Below are 21920 nucleotides of genomic sequence, written 5' to 3'. Positions count from 1 at the left end.
TCCATCCAGGCCACCGGCTTTTCTACATCTTATGGAGGAGAGTCTCTCGGTTACTTCCTGTAGTGTTATAGGTGTATCCACCGGGTTTTGGAAGTTTTTGATTTTTTCCTCCATTGCTTTTAGTTTCGCCATTATGTTTTCCTGTTCTTGGCTTAGTCCTTCCTTTGGAATGTCTTTATAGAGGTCTCTGAAGTATTGGAGCCAGAGGTTGCCATTTTGGATATGGTTGTTGTTTTTCTTGTCTTTGGTGCCCATGTGGTTCCATAGATCCCAGAAGGAGTTGTCTTGGAGGGCGTCTTGGAGTTGGTTAAGCTTGGTAGAGATGTAACTCTGCTTCTTCCTCCTGAGGATGGTTTTGTACTGCTTTTGTATGGAGTCATAGGCTTCCCTCAGACCCAGGTGGTTGGGGTCTCTGTGTTTCTTGTTGGAGGCTGTTCTCAGGGTCTTCCGTACAGCTTTGCATTCTTTGTCAAACCAGCCATTGACCTGTGTTTCTTTTAGTCTCTTGTAGTCGAATTTTTTAAGGTCGGACAGTCTGGCCATTGCGTAGAATATATTGTTGAGGTCCTTTGCGGCTTGGCTCACTCCCTCTGGGTTTGGCATGTACTCGAGGTTGTAGAAGTGGTGGAGAATCCGCTGTATTTCAGGTCTGCTGGAAGCTTCTTTATACTTTAGTGCCGACATTTTGGACCATTTGCAGGATGGAGGCCGGGTGAAGAGGCCGCTCTGCTGTGGCTTCTGAGTTTCTCTGTAGATTTCATGTACAGAAGAAGTTGGCTGTGGTCTGACAGGTGCGTTTGTGGGGTGACTATGAAGGCGCTGACATCTGCCAGGTTCAGGTCTGTAATGGCGTAATCAACTACGCTCCTCCCTACATGGGAGTTTAGTGTATACCTTCCTAAGGAGTCACCCTTGCTTCGTCCATTGAGAATATGAAGTCCTAAACTTTTACATACGTTCAGGAGCTTTCTGCCACTTTTGTTGACTGTACTGTCATAGCTGTTTCTCTCAGTGTGTACAGGGTCTTGGCCGTCATTCTCTGCTCCAAGTATGTAGATGTTTCCATCCGTGGTCAGGAAGTCTCTCTCTCTCCCTGTTCTTGCATTGAGGTCTCCAAAGATGAGAACTTTGCCCAGGGCCTGATAATGGGCGGCTTCTCTTTCTAAGATCTCGAAGCAGTCTGGATTGAAGTAGGCGGTGGTATATAGGTGGCACAGAGGTGGACATCAGACTGACAGGTGAGGATGGAGCTGCTGATTCTGATCCATAAGTGGCTGCCTCCTTTCTTCACCGGTTTGATGTACTGATGGAGCTCCTCTTTATACCAGATCGCTACTCCTCCTGAGCCCCGGCCCTGTTTGATGTTTTTATTTTTCTGGGCATGGACCCAGAATTCCTTGTATCCAATAGGCACCAGGGATTCGTTTTCGGCTCTGGTCCATGTTTCCAGGAGGATCTGAATGTCTATATTTTTCAGACTTTGTATAAAATCAGGGTCCTTTGTTTTAGATCCGAAGGTTGAGGCGTTGAGACCCTGGATATTCCAGCTGCTGATTGTAAGTGAAGACATTCTTCTGTGTGGTTTGTGTGTATATACCTTGTAATGAGTATGGCTGTGTGGGACAAACTGGATTTCTGACAGTTTTATAGAAGTGCTTGGTTCCATCCAGTCACATTATTATTCTGCGCAGTGCATTGAGCAGGTTTATTATCTCATCCCTATCTCTGCTCTGCATGTATCTGTGTGGGTTTGGTGGTCTCCTCGGTGGAGGTCTCCACCTCCGATGGTCCGACACTGGGTGAAGAGCTTTGGTTCCAGCTTCAGGAGGTAGCCTTGGGGTTTTCTGCTTTATCGTTCTCGGGGGTCTTTCAGTGTGATTATGGCCACTGTTGCATCCAGGCCCGGGGTCTCTGTTTAGCACGATGTCCTTCAGCTCTTTGGCCAGGAGGCTGACCCCTTGTTTGTTGAGGTGTTTATCATTGTGCAGGTGACTGATGTTTATGGAGAGGTGTTGTGCCAGGGTCACGTTTTGCACAGTCTTGATCCTTTCAGTCAGTTCTGCATTGATGGCTAGGGTGGTTGGCCTGGGTATGTCCTTTCTTGGGAGCAGCGATGACAGAAGGATTTTACTGTCTGGGAATTTTAGGTTTGCCATCTTTGCCAGTTTGATCAGTTGTTCTGCGATCTGCTGGTCTGGCCGATTGTTTGTACCCGTGTGTATAATAATGTGCTTTGGGTTGGTAAACCGTGGTCTACTGATGACCTCTGTCACCTGTTCAATACTTGCACAGCGTATTGTACGGACCTGTTTTCCTGGGAATAGCCGCTGTGTATTTAGGTACTTCCCATTTGAGTCCATTATTAGGACAATATCAGGGCTTTGTGATGTCTTGGGTGTGCTACGGTGCTGCTGACGGGGGTCTGTGGTGCTGGCTTTGCTGGTGGCTGGTTCTCTTCTCTCTTCTATCTCTGTGGTTTCAGGATTTGAGTCCATTATTAGGACACTATCAGGACTTTGCGATGTCTTGGGTGGGCTAAGGTGCTGCTGACGGAGGTCTGAGGTGCTGGCTGGATCTCTTCTCTCTTCCATCTCTCTGGTTTCAGGATTTGAGTCCATTATTAGGACAATATCAGGACTTTGCGATGTCTTGGGTGGGCTACGGTGCTGCTGATGGGGGTCTGTGGTGCTGGTTTTGCTGGTGGCTGGTTCTTTTCTCTCTTCCATCATATTGTTGGTTATTATTTTAATGCTGTTTGGTGTCTCTACATTCTGTTCAGTGGTGGCCATGTTGTCTGCTCTCTCGCTTGTGCCCATTGCCCCCTGCTGGTTCAGATGTCCAGGGCTATGGGCTTTTAATTCTGTAATCTCCTTTCGGAGTTGATCATTGTCTTTTTTCAGTTCCCCAATTTCCTGTAGTGCTGCCTTGTGTTGACATTTCAGTTCACACATTTCGTCCCTTATTTTCTGTGTGGCTGTGTCATTTGCTGCTTGGTAATTTGCGTTGCTTTGTGAGTTTCTTTCACATTCTAATTTCAGTTGGACCAAGTCTATTTCTAGTTGAGATAAGAAGTCTCTGATGTTATCAGGCGAGAGGTGTGAAGTGTTGGGGGTTAGGCAGCTCTGTCTGGGAATCCCTATGTGAGCATTAGAGGTTGCATTAGAGGTAGCTGCTGGGGCTTGTAGTCCTTTATAGGTTTGTGCCTGCTCTTTGATATCAGAGAAACAATTTTCAAATTGCTGCAGAATCTCCTCATTCCCCTGCGCCATGACTGTGCCATTTTTGTATAGGCTTATGGTGAGCGCATTGGTGTCCTCATCTGCTTGGCTGGTAATTTTAATCCGCTGGACACCATTAGCGTTGGATTTAGATACATGTTTATATCATTTGCACAGCGCAGTGTGCCAGGCTGAGGGTTGGTCTGTATAAAATAATACATTGGTTTTTCTTTTTCGTTCTTCCTTTGTGAAATCTGCATAAAGAGTCTCTGGATTCTCTCTAACGTAGTCCATCTTGGATTTATTGCCCCCCCTGTGTTATCTCCTGATCTGGCCCCCAGCATTCCTGTGTCTCTGGCTCTGGGCTTTGTTCATTTACTTGTTCTAAATTTGTGTTTTCCATTTTGTAGTTATATGTTAATTATAATCCTTGTTTCTAAGGAGGTTAATTTGTAGCAAGTCTATAGGTTGTGCTGTAGTTAAAAAATTCTCCTACCTTCTATAGGTCCAGCAATCAGGATGTCAGATGTATGATGTCGGCTGTTTCCAGTCTGTATCCTCCAGGAGATTCTTGTTTTGTCCTTTAAATCCTCCAATTCTTCCTTTTTTCATAAAATGTAAAGTCCAGTTCAGTCCAGATCACTTTTATGTTCCACGGAGTTGAGTTTTTCCAGGTTTTGTCTTACAGTTGACTCATTACAAGGTATAAAGTGATGGAAATGCAGGAGCTCATGTTCATTGCTTCTTACTCCTAAGACTGGTGGGCGGGATATATCACAATATTGTCACTGCACAGTACAACTCCTCCTGTCCTTTAGATATACACTGAACAGTATCACTCCTCCTGTCCTGTATATATACACTGCACAGTACCACTCCTCCTGTCCTGTATATATACACTGCACAGCACCACTCCTCCTGTCCTGTATATATACACTGCACAGCACCACTCCTCCTGTCCTGTATATATACACTGCACAGTACCACTCCTCCTGTCCTGTATATATACACTGCACAGCACCACTCCTCCTGTCCTGTATATATACACTGCACAGTACCACTCCTCCTGTCCTGTATATATACACTGCACAGTACCACTCCTCCTGTCCTGTATATATACACTGCACAGTACCACTCCTCCTGTCCTGTATATATACACTGCACAGCACCACTCCTCCTGTCCTGTATATATACACTGCACAGCACCACTCCTCCTGTCCTGTATATATACACTGCACAGTACCACTCCTCCTGTCCTGTATATATACACTGCACAGCACCACTTCTCCTGTCTTGTATATATACACTGCACAGTACCACTCCTCCTGTCCTGTAAATATACACTGCACAGTGCCTCTCCTCCTGTCCTGTATATATACACTGTACAGTACCACTCCTCCTGTCCTGTATATATACACTGCACAGTACCACTCCTTCTGTCCTGTATATATACACTGCACAGTACCACTCCTCCTGTCCTGTATATATACACTGCACAGTACCACTCCTCCTGTCTTGTATATATACACTGCACAGTACCACTCCTCCTGTCCTGTAAATATACACTGCACAGTACCACTCCTCCTGTCTTGTATATATACACTGCACAGTACCACTCCTTCTGTCCTGTATATATACACTGCACAGTACCACTCCTCCTGTCCTGTATATATACACTGCACAGTACCACTCCTCCTGTCCTGTATATATACACTGCACAGTACCACTCCTCCTGTCCTGTATATATACACTGCACAGTACCACTCCTCCTGTCCTGTATATATACACTGCACAGTACCACTCCTCCTGTCCTGTATATATACACTGCACAGTACCACTCCTCCTGTCCTGTATATATACACTGCACAGTACCACTCCTCCTGTCCTGTATATATACACTGCACAGCACCACTCCTCCTGTCCTGTATATATACACTGCACAGCACCACTCCTCCTGTCCTGTATATATACACTGCACAGTACCACTCCTCCTGTCCTGTATATATACACTGCACAGCACCACTTCTCCTGTCTTGTATATATACACTGCACAGTACCACTCCTCCTGTCCTGTAAATATACACTGCACAGTGCCTCTCCTCCTGTCCTGTATATATACACTGTACAGTACCACTCCTCCTGTCCTGTATATATACACTGCACAGTACCACTCCTCCTGTCCTGTATATATACACTGCACAGTACCTCTCCTCCTGTCCTGTATATATACACTGCACAGTACCACTCCTCCTGTCCTGTATATATACACTGCACAGTACCACTCCTCCTGTCCTGTATATATACACTGCACAGTACCACTCCTCCTGTCCTGTATATATACACTGCACAGTACCACTCCTCCTGTCCTGTATATATACACTGCACAGCACCACTCCTCCTGTCCTGTATATATACACTGCACAGCACCACTCCTCCTGTCCTGTATATATACACTGCACAGCACCACTCCTCCTGTCCTGTATATATACACTGCACAGTACCACTCCTCCTGTCCTGTATATATACACTGCACAGCACCACTTCTCCTGTCTTGTATATATACACTGCACAGTACCACTCCTCCTGTCCTGTAAATATACACTGCACAGTGCCTCTCCTCCTGTCCTGTATATATACACTGTACAGTACCACTCCTCCTGTCCTGTATATATACACTGCACAGTACCACTCCTTCTGTCCTGTATATATACAGTGCACAGTACCACTCCTCCTGTCCTGTAAATATACACTGCACAGTACCACTCCTCCTGTCTTGTATATATACACTGCACAGTACCACTCCTTCTGTCCTGTATATATACACTGCACAGTACCACTCCTCCTGTCCTGTATATATACACTGCACAGTACCACTCCTCCTGTCCTGTATATATACACTGCACAGTACCACTCCTCCTGTCCTGTATATATACACTGCACAGTACCACTCCTCCTGTCCTGTATATATACACTGCACAGTACCACTCCTCCTGTCCTGTATATATACACTGCACAGTACCACTCCTCCTGTCCTGTATATATACACTGCACAGTACCACTCCTCCTGTCCTGTATATATACACTGCACAGCACCACTCCTCCTGTCCTGTATATATACACTGCACAGCACCACTCCTCCTGTCCTGTATATATACACTGCACAGTACCACTCCTCCTGTCCTGTATATATACACTGCACAGCACCACTTCTCCTGTCTTGTATATATACACTGCACAGTACCACTCCTCCTGTCCTGTAAATATACACTGCACAGTGCCTCTCCTCCTGTCCTGTATATATACACTGTACAGTACCACTCCTCCTGTCCTGTATATATACACTGCACAGTACCACTCCTTCTGTCCTGTATATATACAGTGCACAGTACCACTCCTCCTGTCCTGTAAATATACACTGCACAGTACCACTCCTCCTGTCTTGTATATATACACTGCACAGTACCACTCCTTCTGTCCTGTATATATACACTGCACAGTACCACTCCTCCTGTCCTGTATATATACACTGCACAGTACCACTCCTCCTGTCCTGTATATATACACTGCACAGTACCACTCCTCCTGTCCTGTATATATACACTGCACAGTACCACTACTCCTGTATATATACACTGCACAGTACCACTCCTCCTGTCCTGTATATATACACTGCACAGTACCACTCCTCCTGTCCTGTATATATACACTGCACAGTACCACTCCTCCTGTCCTGTATATATACACTGCACAGTACCTCTCCTCCTGTCCTGTATATATACACTGCACAGTACCACTCCTCCTGTCCTGTATATATACACTGCACAGTACCACTCCTCCTGTCCTGTATATATACACTGCACAGTACCACTCCTCCTGTCCTGTATATATACACTGCACATTATCACTCCTCCTGTTCTGTATATATACACTGCACAGCACCACTCCTCCTGTCTTGTATATATACACTGCACAGTACCACTCCTCCTGTCCTGTATATATACACTGCACAGTACCACTCCTCCTGTCCTGTAAATATACACTGCACAGTACCACTCCTCCTGTCCTGTATATATACACTGCACAGTATCACTCCTCCTGTCCTGTATTTATACACTGCACAGTACCACTCCTCCTGTCCTGTATATATACAATGCACAGTACCACTCCTCCTGTCCTGTATATATACACTGCACAGTACCACTCCTCCTGTCCTGTATATATACACTGCACATTATCACTCCTCCTGTCCTGTATATATACACTGCACAGTACCACTCCTCCTGTCCTGTATATATACACTGCACATTATCACTCCTCCTGTCCTGTATATATACACTGCACAGCACCACTCCTCCTGTCCTGTATATATACACTGCACAGTACCACTCCTCCTGTCCTGTATATATACACTGCACAGTGCCACTCCTCCTGTCCTGTATATATACACTGCACATTATCACTCCTCCTGTCCTGTATATATACACTGCACAGTGCCTCTCCTCCTGTCCTGTATATATACACTGCACAGTACCACTCCTTCTGTCCTGTATATATACACTGCACAGTACCACTCCTTCTGTCCTGTATATATACAGTGCACAGTGCCTCTCCTCCTGTCCTGTATATATACACTGCACAGTACCACTCCTCCTGTCTTGTATATATACACTGCACAGTACCACTCCTCCTGTCCTGTATATATACACTGCACAGTACCACTCCTCCTGTCCTGTATATATACACTGCACAGTACCACTCCTCCTGTCCTGTATATATACACTGCGCATTATCACTCCTCCTGTCCTGTATATATACACTGCACAGCACCACTCCTCCTGTCTTGTATATATACACTGCACAGTACCACTCCTCCTGTCCTGTAAATATACACTGCACAATACCACTCCTCCTGTCCTGTATATATACACTGCACAGTACCACTCCTCCTGTCCTGTATATATACACTGCACAGTATCACTCCTCCTGTCCTGTATATATACACTGCACAGTACCACTCCTCCTGTCCTGTATATATACACTGCACAGTATCACTCCTCCTGTCCTGTATTCATACACTGCACAGTACCACTCCTCCTGTCCTGTATATATACACTGCACATTATCACTCCTCCTGTCCTGTATATATACACTGCACATTATCACTCCTCCTGTCCTGTATATATACACTGCACAGTACCACTCCTCCTGTCCTGTATATATACACTGCACATTATCACTCCTCCTGTCCTGTATATATACACTGCACAGCACCACTCCTCCTGTCTTGTATATATACACTGCACAGTGCCACTCCTCCTGTCCTGTATATATACACTGCACAGTACCACTCCTCCTGTCCTGTATATATACACTGCACAGTACCACTCCTCCTGTCCTGTGTATATATACACTGCACAGTACCGCTCCTCCTGTCCTGTATATATACACTGCACAGTACCACTCCTCCTGTCCTGTAAATATACACTGCACAGTACCACTCCTCCTGTCCTGTATATATACACTGCACAGTATCACTCCTCCTGTCCTGTGTATATACACTGCGCAGTACCACTCCTCCTGTCCTGTATATATACACTGCGCAGTATCACTCCTCCTGTCCTGTGTATATACACTGCACAGTATCACTCCTCCTGTCCTGTGTATATACACTGCACAGTACCACTCCTCCTGTCCTGTATATATACACTGCACAGTATCGCTCCTCCTGTCCTGTATATATACACTGCACAGTACCGCTCCTCCTGTCCTGTATATATACACTGCACAGTACCGCTCCTCATGTCCTGTATATATACACTGCACAGTACCGCTCCTTCTGTCCTGTATATATACACTGCACAGTACCGCTCCTCCTGTCCTGTATATATACACTGCACAGTACCACTCCTCCTGTCCTGTATATATACACTGCACAGTACCACTCCTTCTGTCCTGTATATATACACTGCACAGTACCACTCCTCCTGTCCTGTATTTATACACTGCACAGTACCACTCCTCCTGTCCTGTATATATACACTGCACAGTACCACTCCTCCTGTCCTGTATATACATGCTGCACCGTATCACTCCTCCTGTCCTGTATATATACACTGCACAGTACCACTCCTCCTGTCCTGTATATATACACTGCACAGTACCACTCCTCCTGTCCTGTATATATACACTGCACAGTACCACTCCTTCTGTCCTGTATATATACACTGCACAGAACCACTCCTCCTGTCCTGTATATATACACTGCACAGTACCACTCCTCCTGTCCTGTATATACATGCTGCACCGTATCACTCCTCTTGTCCTGTATATATACACTGCACAGTACCACTCCTGTCCTGTATATATACACTGCACAGTACCACTCCTCCTGTCCTGTATATTTACACTGCACAGTACCACTCCTCCTGTCCTGTATATATACACTGCACAGTACCACTCCTCCTGTCCTGTATATACACACTGCACAGTACCACTCCTCCTGTCCTGTGTATATATACTGCATAGTACCACTCCTCCTGTCCTGTGTTTATACACTGCACAGTACCACTCCTTCTGTCCTGTGTATATATACACTGCACAGTACCACTCCTCCTGTCCTGTATATTTACACTGCACAGTACCACTCCTCCTCTCCTGTATATATACACTGCACAGTGCCACTCCTCCTGTCCTGTGTATATACACTGCACAGTACCACTTCTCCTGTCCTGTATTTATACACTGCACAGTACCACTCCTCCTGTCCTGTATATATACACTGCACATTATCACTCCTCCTGTCCTGTATATATACACTGCACAGCACCACTCCTCCTGTCTTGTATATATACACTGCACAGTGCCACTCCTCCTGTCCTGTATATATACACTGCACAGTACCACTCCTCCTGTCCTGTATATATACACTGCACAGTACCACTCCTCCTGTCCTGTGTATATATACACTGCACAGTACCGCTCCTCCTGTCCTGTATATATACACTGCACAGTACCACTCCTCCTGTCCTGTAAATATACACTGCACAGTACCACTCCTCCTGTCCTGTATATATACACTGCACAGTATCACTCCTCCTGTCCTGTGTATATACACTGCGCAGTACCACTCCTCCTGTCCTGTATATATACACTGCGCAGTATCACTCCTCCTGTCCTGTGTATATACACTGCACAGTATCACTCCTCCTGTCCTGTGTATATACACTGCACAGTACCACTCCTCCTGTCCTGTATATATACACTGCACAGTATCGCTCCTCCTGTCCTGTATATATACACTGCACAGTACCGCTCCTCATGTCCTGTATATATACACTGCACAGTACCGCTCCTCATGTCCTGTATATATACACTGCACAGTACCGCTCCTTCTGTCCTGTATATATACACTGCACAGTACCGCTCCTCCTGTCCTGTATATATACACTGCACAGTACCACTCCTCCTGTCCTGTATATATACACTGCACAGTACCACTCCTTCTGTCCTGTATATATACACTGCACAGTACCACTCCTCCTGTCCTGTATTTATACACTGCACAGTACCACTCCTCCTGTCCTGTATATATACACTGCACAGTACCACTCCTCCTGTCCTGTATATACATGCTGCACCGTATCACTCCTCCTGTCCTGTATATATACACTGCACAGTACCACTCCTCCTGTCCAGTATATATACACTGCACAGTACCACTCCTCCTGTCCTGTATATATACACTGCACAGTACCACTCCTTCTGTCCTGTATATATACACTGCACAGAACCACTCCTCCTGTCCTGTATATATACACTGCACAGTACCACTCCTCCTGTCCTGTATATACATGCTGCACCGTATCACTCCTCTTGTCCTGTATATATACACTGCACAGTACCACTCCTGTCCTGTATATATACACTGCACAGTACCACTCCTCCTGTCCTGTATATTTACACTGCACAGTACCACTCCTCCTGTCCTGTATATATACACTGCACAGTACCACTCCTCCTGTCCTGTATATACACACTGCACAGTACCACTCCTCCTGTCCTGTGTATATATACTGCATAGTACCACTCCTCCTGTCCTGTGTTTATACACTGCACAGTACCACTCCTCCTGTCCTGTGTATATATACACTGCACAGTACCACTCCTCCTGTCCTGTATATTTACACTGCACAGTACCACTCCTCCTCTCCTGTATATATACACTGCACAGTGCCACTCCTCCTGTCCTGTGTATATACACTGCACAGTACCACTTCTCCTGTCCTGTATTTATACACTGCACAGTACCACTCCTCCTGTCCTGTATTTATACACTGCACAGTACCACTCCTCCTGTCCTGTATATATACACTGCACAGTACAACTCCTCCTGTCCTGTATATATACACTGCACAGTACCACTCCTCCTGTCCTGTATATATACACTGCACAGTGCCACTCCTCCTGTCCTGTATTTATACACTGCACAGTACCACTCCTCCTGTCCTGTATTTATACACTGCACAGTACCACTCCTCCTGTCCTGTATATATACACTGCACAGTGCCACTCCTCATGTCCTGTATTTATACACTGCACAGTACCACTCCTCCTGTCCTGTATATATACACTGCACAGTACCTCTCCTCCTGTCCTGTATATATACACTGCACAGTACCACTTCTCCTGTCCTGTATATATACACTGCACAGTACCACTTCTCCTGTCCTGTATATATACAATGCACAGTACCACTCCTCCTGTCCTGTATATATACACTGCACAGTACCTCTCCTCCTGTCCTGTATATATACACTGCACAGTACCACTTCTCCTGTCCTGTATATATACACTGCACAGTACCACTTCTCCTGTCCTGTATATATACACTGCACAGTACCACTTCTCCTGTCCTGTATATATACACTGCACAGTACCACTTCTCCTGTCCTGTATATATACACTGCACAGTACCACTCCTTCTGTCCTGTATTTATACACTGCACAGTACCACTTCTCCTGTCCTGTATATATACACTGCACAGTACCACTTCTCCTGTCCTGTATATATACACTGCACAGTACCACTTCTCCTGTCCTGTATATATACTGCACAGTACCACTCCTCCTGTCCTGTATATATACGCTGCACAGTACCACTCCTCCTGTCCTGTATTTATACACTGCACAGTACCACTCCTCCTGTCCTGTATATATACACTGCACAGTACCACTCCTCCTGTCCTGTATATATACACTGCACAGTGCCACTCCTCCTGTCCTGTATATATACACTGCACAGTGCCACTCCTCCTGTCCTGTATATATGCACTGCACAGTACCACTCCTCCTGTCCTGTATATATACACTGCACAGTACCGCTCCTCCTGTCCTGTATATATACACTGCACAGTACCACTCCTCCTGTCCTGTATATATACACTGCACAGTGGCACTTCTCCTGTCCTATATCCTGGGTGTCATTTTCAGTACCTGTATTATTCTGAATGAATGGAACCTGCTTAGTACCACTACTCTTGCCCTGTATGTTGGGTGTAATTCTCAGTGCCTGTATTTTTCTTTATACATACACTGCATATGCCTTCCTGTCCACACACCCAGTCCGCCCTGTTTAGTCTATAATAAAGACACATGGCATTTTTTTTGCATTCATATCAGGAATGGAACATAATGCAGTATATTTTATTTTATATATTGTGCATGTACATTTCACAGGATTCTTTCTTTTGTCTGTTAGGTGTTTTATGGTTTTACACTCTTATTAGGTCACATGTATATTATACCGCACATATTTCAAGTATATTCAGATGGTAAGGCTTTTTCCATAAGGCATAGACAGAACATTATAAATAAATCTGAAGACAATTAATTCTCCTATTGCTTCTTAAAACTTTTTCTAAAGGCCATGACTGCCACCCCTCCCCCCACCTGCACCAATTACTGATCATGTTCCCTTCCAATATGTTACATAAGCACTTACACTGCACCTGCATAGAAGGCAGGAAGAAAAATCCTCATTCAGGATGGGAACATTTACATCCTCCTATAAAGCAGATGAAAGGATGAAGTGGCGTTAGAGCTCTGCTGCAATTAGGTATCCTGTCAATGCTGCAAAATCCTTTAAACTTTGCCGAACAATATTTCAGATATGAATCATTGTATTAGAATAAATTGCAGGCGCAGTAACCAGCGACCTCAGAATATTATGTCTATTTGCTATACATTTCGTCTTGCATCTTGTTAACTCCTGTTTTACCTCGCCCGATAAGAGCTGTCAGTGGATAATTATAGATTCTTCTCTTCAAAGCGTTTTAAACAACTTTTCCAAACAGAACGCTGTTATTCCTTAGATATACCCAAAGTTGACTTAATGTCTCTGGATTCTGTCACTTAAAGACTTGTGACTCCAGAGAGACGAGGGATTATGTTCATTTGCATTTAAAATATGGAATAGTATCGAATGTGCGCAGAGTTTTAAGACATCAGCCGTTCCTAAGACAGAAAAAGATGAAGAGTACAACCATTATTTAACTTGGGCTGACATCTGTTGGCTTACATGCCATGCCGGTATCTCTTTGCATGGTTTATGCGGTGTGATGACTATAATTAATCTGTAAAGTTTGGTATATTATTTCATATAATTTCATAAACATTACTTCTACTATCTATCTCTTTTCAGCTGCAGACTAGTATGACAGAACCAATGACATTGTCCAAGTCTATATCGCTTCCTCGGAGCGCGTACTGGCATCATATCACCAGGCAAAATAGCGTCAGTGAAATTTACAGCTTACAAGGCAAGTGGTTTCAAAATAAAACATCGCGGCTCGTAGTTTATTCCATGCCGAGCAAGACTCACTCAAATCGTCTTTTTCTGTGGGTTGCTTGTCTCCCTTTCTTTTCAATTTATCAGCTGTCATAAACCTCTGTAGGAACTCTGGTTCTGAAAATTGGCATTTTTGTTATCATTTTAGCAAGTGATGGCAAATCACTGAGTGTTCGGCTCGGGCAATTTAGAAGTGACTTTTTGAACTTTACAATGCAAATTGCTGCCATCAAAATATCACTTTATAGTGTGCTTTTATAGCGTGCCTCCTGATGAGATCTTTAGAGGTGACAAAGAAAGAGTCTCAGATTTCCATAAAGTGGACAAATGTAATTTAAAGTGTATTTGTAGGATCTTTGCTCCCAATGGCAAACGACAAAAGTTCAAAGGCTCTATATATCTTCATATGGGAAACAAAACGACTGTCTGTTAGCTTCTTTATCTGAAGAATTCAATGCGCTGTATGTTATAGTGAACAAATTTGTGTCACATACTGTATGTCTGATTTATACAGTGTTTCTAACACATTGATATCCACACATTAACCCCTTAACCTCCGGAGGTATTTTCTTTTTTGCTTCTTCGTTTTTTCGCTCCCCATCTTCCTAGAGCCATAACTTGTTTGTTTTTTTGGTCAATATGAACATGTGAGGGCTTGTTTTTTGCAGGATGAGTTGTGTTTTGAACGACACCATTGGTTTTAAGATGTAGTGTACTGGAAAATGGGAAAAAATTCCAAGTGCCATGTAATTGCAAAAAAAATGCAATTCCACAGTTGTTTCTTGTTTTATTTTGCCATGTTCGCTAAATGCTAAAACTGACCTGATATTATAATTCCCAAGGTCATTATGAATTCATAGACACCAAAGATATCTAGGCTTTTTTCTATCTAAGTGGTGAGAAAAAATTCCAAAATTTGTAAAAAAAAACAAACAAATAATGTGCCGTTTTCCAACACCCGTAGCGTTTCCATTTTTTGTGATCTCGGATTGGATGAGGGCATTTGTTTTGCATGCCAAGCTGATGTTTTTAATGATATCATACTGGTGCAGATGCGAACTTTCGATAGCCCGTTATTGCATTTTAATGCAATGTTGCGGCGACCAAAAAATAGTACTGTAATTCTGGTGTTTTGACTTTTTTTCTCACTACGCTGTTTAGCAGTCGGGTTAATTCTTTTTTTATATTGATATATCGGGTGATTCTGAATGCAGCGATACCAAATATGTGTATGTTTGATTTTTGTATTGTTTTATTTTGAATGGGGCAAAAGGGGGGTGGTTTGAATTTTTATTTTTTTATTTCTTCAATAATTTAAAAACTTTTTTTTTTACTTTTGACATTGCTGACTTGCTATGAATGCCAACAACCGGGAAGCACTCATAGCAATCCGGCAGTGACAACCATAGAAATCTTTTGGAGACCTCTGATTGTCATGCCAACCCATCGGCCACCCGAGGTCATGTGACACAGGCACCATTGGGCAGGATTTCTGGTGCGCTTGCCAGAAGCACTTGTTAGATGCCGCTGTCAAAGTTTGACAGCGGCATTTAATGGGTTGGCATCGGCGGCTGGAGAGCGGTTCCACCTATGGCTGTTAGAGGCCCATGACAGCTGTTCAAAACAGCTGACTGTATTGCTGTTGTTAACCATCTAAATACTGCTGTCAATGTTTGACAGCTGCATTTAAATGGAGTAGTTGTCGGTTTTCACACACTCTGACTTCCATTGACAATCATGGGGTGCATATAGGTTAACAGGGCAGCCAAGAGTTTACAATACTGTGACACTGCAGTCTATAGTACAGGTGATCAGACAATCACGATAGGGGACTAAAAAAAAAGTAAGAAAATACAGATAAAATAAATAAAACAATATTTAACAATTCAAATCACCCCTGCTTTCCCCAAATAAAAATAACTAAATTCAAAAACAAACATGTTTAGGCTTACCTATTCCATAAATTCTGGTCTATCAAAATACAAAATTAATTAACCCATATAATAAACGTCTTAACAAGAAAAAAAGATTAAGACACCAGAGTTTCAGTTTTTCAGTAACCACATGTCTGTAAAAAAATGCAACCAAAAGCAATCAAAATGTTGAATATACTCCTCTGTCACCTAATTATGTAAAACTCACTGTAAGTAAAAAAAATACCATACAATGAACGTCATAAAAGCAAAAGCCAAAAAACAATTGAATTGCGGATAGAGTCGTTCAAGACAACACATCCCAAAAAAGCCTGTTAATTGAAAACAAAATTGTTTTGTTTCTAGGAAGAGGCAAAAGAAAAATTGCAATTGTAAAAATGAAAATTACCTGCGTAGGCAAGGAGTTAATATAATCTTGCTTACTACATAAATTAAAGTGAACCTGTTATGTTGGATAAGGCTATGATCCTGCCGATATGGGGTTGATCTGCAGGTTAATAGCTTTATGAAGATGCATGGCCACAGTACTGAAAGTGAGGCACCAGGAAGAAAATTAACCTTCTTCTTGCTGAGTTCCACTGGCTTTCAGTCATACAGGTGGCCGGCGAGGCTTCAGTCATTGCTTGCTAAATTCTCAGGGGTGGCTCTAAGCATGTCCCGACACTTTAACTGCCAGCTTGTGGTTTGTGCATAAGGACAGAGCCAGCTGGCAGTCAAAGTGCTGGGGTGGGTTTACACCCACTACTCACATTCTTTCCCCAGTGTCATACTTTCATACAGCATCCTGGAACGTTCCTAAATCTATTAACGTCATACCTGCAGTTTAATAACCTTACCGGACATGACAGGTTTCCTTAGATAAGAGTTCGTCTATCCTTGCTATAACTACCTCCATCTCTATTGAGTTTTGTTTATACACAGATGCCAACATGAAATGGCAGAGCTTAGTATAAGACGTAGGTGAAGGAAGCAGCAGCCTGAATCTTTTTTAGGACAGAGTTGGATATCACACCACCTCAGAAATTACCTCTGCAGCTTATCTGCAGGCAATGATAATAGCTGTTCCCAAACCACTCAGAGCAAAAGCAAAGTATGAAGAAAATAAATATGTAATTATTGTCACTTTAAAATGTATATCTAGACATCAACTTGATTACATTGGGTTAAATGTATTAATGTATTAATAGCAGGGGACATCTGCATATGTCCAATGCATAAGCAACATTTTATGTGTGTGACCAAAACAAATGGCAATATTGAAAAAAAGTAAAGTATATTTTTTTTCTTTTCCATTATTTTATGTTTTTTACCCCTTTTGTACCTTAGACATTTGTCATACGTCCACTTTTACGGCCACACTAACTGGAAAGTGGACAAAGATAGATAGATAGCCATGTACAATTGTAGCGCTCTGAAATGCAGTAGTTACAAAAGCAACCAATCATCTGTCATTCACCAGGAAAGGTTAATAAGTTTACATGTCACCCAAAGGGTTCTTTTTGGGAAATTGTATATGTGAACCTTTTAGTGCATATTCTTATAATAAACTAAAGCAACATAATTTGATTATATGCTGAAAGGACAAGGAGAGTAAGATAGGGCATTCAAAAGACAACAAGCATTATTGTGTTGAGGTACTTGCTCAAGATATAAAGTTGTCAGAAATTCAAACTATTTGTGTAGCTGAGAAACAAAAGATCCGGCTGCTGCTCCTCCGATTGTTGGCCCATCCAACCTGGAAATCTAAGGCTATGTGCACACATTGCGGATTTGTTGCAGATCCGCAGCATTTTTTCCACATGGAATTGCACTAAATCCACAAAGGAGTGCCCAAGCAATGTTAGTCAATGGAAATCCAGACTTGGTGTGCACATGCTGCGGAAAATTCCGCACTGATTCGCAGTGTTTTATTTTCTGCAGCATATCAATTCTTTTTGTGAATCTGCAGCGTTTCTGCAACCATTGACATACATTGAGTCAGCCAAATCCGCAGCCGAACCGCAGATGTAAAAAGGTCTGCAGATTTGCTGCGGATTTGCATGCCGAAAACGCTGCAGAAAGGAAGGAGGAAGAGTGTGTGGGAGGAGTATATGTGTGTGGGCAGAGAATGTGTGTGAGCGGAGAATATGTGCGTGTCTGTCTGCCGGTATCTGTGTGTGTCTGTATGTGTGTCTGCGGGTGTCTGTGTATGTGCAGATGTCGGTGTATGTGCGGCTGTGTGCGAATGTGCGTATGCGGGTGTCTGTGTCTGTCTGTGGATGTCTGTCTGTGTAGGCAGGCATCATCTGATGGGACTACTAATCCCATCTGGCTATGTCTGCTGTCACATATAACAGTGACAGCATGAGCCGATGATGGGACAGTAGTTCCATAATCTGGTGACTGTGTTCATTTGTAAAAAAAGCAAAAAACATTCAAACTCACCAAACACCTAATCCCCGACATCAGCGTCTCCTGCAACAAAAATAAAATAATAAACCACCATATACTCCTTGTCCGCCGTAGTCCATTTAATAACGAGTGTCTCATGACGATCTCGTGTAGAACAGTTACATCGGGAGATGTGACTGCTCTACCTGGCCTCTGGTGATCCTGACAGGAGATGATTCCTCCTGTAGTATATCACTCCGCCACCATGAGAGGTCACTTGAGTACATCAGCTGATCAGCTCCGGCTCTCACTTGTGGTGCTGCTGTTTGAGAAAATTCTCACATAGCAGTGCTGTAAGTGAGAGCACAAACTCTGATGAACTTTCAGTGATACACTGCGGGAGCGAATACCTCCTGTCAGTGTATCACCGGAGATGTGTATCACTTCTCCCAATGTGACTGTTCTACACGTGAGATCGTCGTGGGACACGCAGTAAATGGACTACGGCGGACAGGGAGTATTTTATGTTGGTTTATTATTTTATTTTTGTTGCAGAAGATTGAGGCATTCAGGGATTAGGCGTTCAGTAAGTATGGTAAATTAAGATTCAATAAAGGAGTCTGTGTGATTATTTCAAATAAAGGACTTTATTCTGGCTGTGTCTTTATTTACCATGTAACTATAGGATTAGTAATGGATAGGTGTCTTATTGATGCTTCTCCATTACTAAGCCATGGGTTTAATGTCACAGGACAATACAAAGGTGACATCAATCCTACAAATATTATCCCACTTGCCACTGCTACAGGGCAAGTGTCAAGAGCGAGGCTAAGTAACAGAATTGGTGTATCTATAAGATGCACCATTTCTGGGGCAGCTGAGAGCTGATGTTTTTAGCCTGGGGGGTGCCAATGTACATTGCTCCTTCCCAGACTATTAATATCAGCCCGCAGATGTCTGTCTAGCCTTTGCTGGTTTGATTTTATAGGGGGACTCTATGTAAATTTTTTTCTGGGGTTCCCCTGTAAGCTAGCCAGTAAAGGCTAAGCAAACAGCTGTGAGCTGATTTTAATAACCTGGGAACCTTTGTGGCTTCTGGCTCCTTCCCAGAATATTAACAGCAGCCCTCGCCCGTCAGTTTTCCCTCTGCTGGTTATTAAAATTACATGGGAGCTCGTGCAATTTTTTTATATATTTTTTTTAAAATAAACAGATATTGCATTTCATGCAGATATCTGAGGGTATGTTCCCACAGTCAGTAAACAATGCGAGTTGGACGCTGCATACATCCACATCATCCAATCTGCAGCAGTCAGATGTTACAGCATAGTGGATGGGATTTCAAAAAATCCCATGTCCACTATGCGTACACTTGCGTCCGTGGCTTCCCTGCAGAGACAGATATGCGGCGCATCTTTCCAGACCACAGCATGTCTATTTATCTTGCAGAGATGCTCAGTCTCCACAAAATAAATATCACCCATCCAATGTATAGGGCGTGGTGATTCCGCACAGTTCAATCAACACCTGAGTTCAAAAGCCAGCAACGCTGGCTTTACACAAAAATTTAAAAAAGTTAAAATAGATATAACTGATATCACTATGCAACACAATTTTTATTTGTGGCTTCAAAGTGTAATATTTCAACTGCTTACAGTATGTTTAAAGACTATGGAAAAACAAGTACATTCAGCACAAACTTTGATTTTATAACCACAGGCCAGAAAAAAATTGTATTTATTGTGACAAAAAAAGGAAATTATGATATTTTCGTTCATGCGGTCTGATAAAAACAACACTTGCAGGGTAAATAGACAAAGACAGTCAAAAATCACTCAAAAAGGTTCAGAAATGAGTAGTTTTTCTAGATTTGCGAGTGTACTGCAAATCGCTTTCTCGAAGAAGCCCCGAAATGTAGGGCCCCATAATGTTTTCATTATACTGTTCCTGGTAATGACGTTCACAGTCCAATATATCTTGATGAAAGCACTCGCCTTGATCCTCTGCGTAAGCTCCCATGTTCTCCTTGAACTTGTCAAGATGAGCGTCAAGGATATGGACTTTGAGAGACATTCTGCATCCCATTAAGGCATAATTCTTTATGAGATTCTGAACCGACTGCGCATAGTTTTCAGCCTTGTAATTACCCAGGAAGCCATGAACCACTGAAGCGAAACTGTTCCAAGCTGCTTTCTTCATCCTGTTCAGCAGCTTGGCGAATTCATCACATTCTATTATCTTCTTGATCTGCGGTCCGACAAAGATACCAGACTTGACTTTTGTCTCAGACAGCTTTGGAAAGAGATCTTGGAGGTACTTGAAAGCTGCTAACTCCTTGTTTAGAGCCATGACAAATTGCTTGATGAGGCCTAACTTGATGTGCAGTGGTTGTATCAGCACCTTCAAAGGTTCTATCAGCGGCTCCCACTTGATGTTGCTCTTCCCCACAGAGAACTCGGTCCGCTGTGGCCAGTCCTTTCTGTGCGACTTAGTACCATGGCTATCCCAGAGGCAAAGGAAACAAGGAAATTTTGTGAAACCGCCTTGAAGGCCCATTAGGAATGACACAATTTTGAAGTCTCCGATGACCTCCCATCCATAGTCATCATACTTCAATGCATTCAGCAACATCTTGACACTGGTGTAGTCCTCTTTGAGATACACAGAGTGAACCATAGGGAGAGACGGGTAGTTGTTTCCGCTGTGAAGCAACACGGCTTTGAGGCTCCAGGATGAACAGTCTATGAATAGGTGCCTTTCACTCAGGTTACAGGTGATACTATTAGCCTCAAAAAGACCGGCCACATTGTTGCAGAAGCACAACCCACAAGCTATCTAATAAAAACTCCATGTAGCTCAATGGCCATAGATTGATCGATGCATAGGGTCAGTCCCCACTTCTAATATGATGGTATGATGCTCCATGCCAGAAGTGGGGACTGACCCTATGCATCGATCAATCTATGGCCATTGAGCTACATTTGATCCTGAACAATAATCGGCTAAGTTCTTTTTGCTCTTTATCTTTAATACTGATGAACCTTGAAAGCGGGGAAACGTGTTGAGTTGTGGTGCAGCTTGGAGATTTTATTGGTGTTCATAGCTTTGTGTGATTCTTTGGTGGCATGTGTTTGTGATGTTACCCAAGAGAGTGATATCTTATCTTGTACCAAGGGGATTTATCTATGCCTACCTATTGCTAACAATGGTAATCTTTATTCATGATAACTGATGGCTGTATATACAGTGGGGCAAAAAAGTATTTAGTCAGTCAGCAATAGTGTAAGTTCCACCACTTAAAAAGATGAGAGGCGTCTGTAATTTACATCATAGGTAGACCTCAACTATGGGAGACGAACTGAGAAAAAAAAATCCAGAAAATCACATTGTCTGTTTTTTTAACATTTTATTTGCATATTATGGTGGAAAATAAGTATTTGGTCAGAAACAAAATTTCATCTCAATACTTTGTAATATATCCTTTGTTGGCAATGACAGAGGTCAAACGTTTTCTGTAAGTCTTCATAAGGTTGCCACACACTGTTGTTGGTA

General features: G+C 43.1%; 1 protein-coding gene across 1 annotated transcript in view; it reads left to right on the top strand.

Annotated features, from left to right (window-relative positions):
* The window catches only part of DOK6 (docking protein 6), a 1072099-nt gene that overhangs the window by 970885 nt on the left and 79294 nt on the right, over positions 1-21920 (top strand). The window contains exon 7 of the mRNA XM_069730985.1: positions 13918-14035. Within this exon, the coding sequence (XP_069587086.1) occupies positions 13918-14035 (118 nt within the window). The remainder of the gene's footprint in view (positions 1-13917; positions 14036-21920) is intronic.

The sequence above is a fragment of the Ranitomeya imitator genome, chromosome 6 (assembly GCF_032444005.1).
Source record: "Ranitomeya imitator isolate aRanImi1 chromosome 6, aRanImi1.pri, whole genome shotgun sequence".
Lineage (NCBI taxonomy): Eukaryota > Metazoa > Chordata > Amphibia > Anura > Dendrobatidae > Ranitomeya > Ranitomeya imitator.
This window is presented reverse-complemented; position numbering and strand designations above follow the sequence as displayed.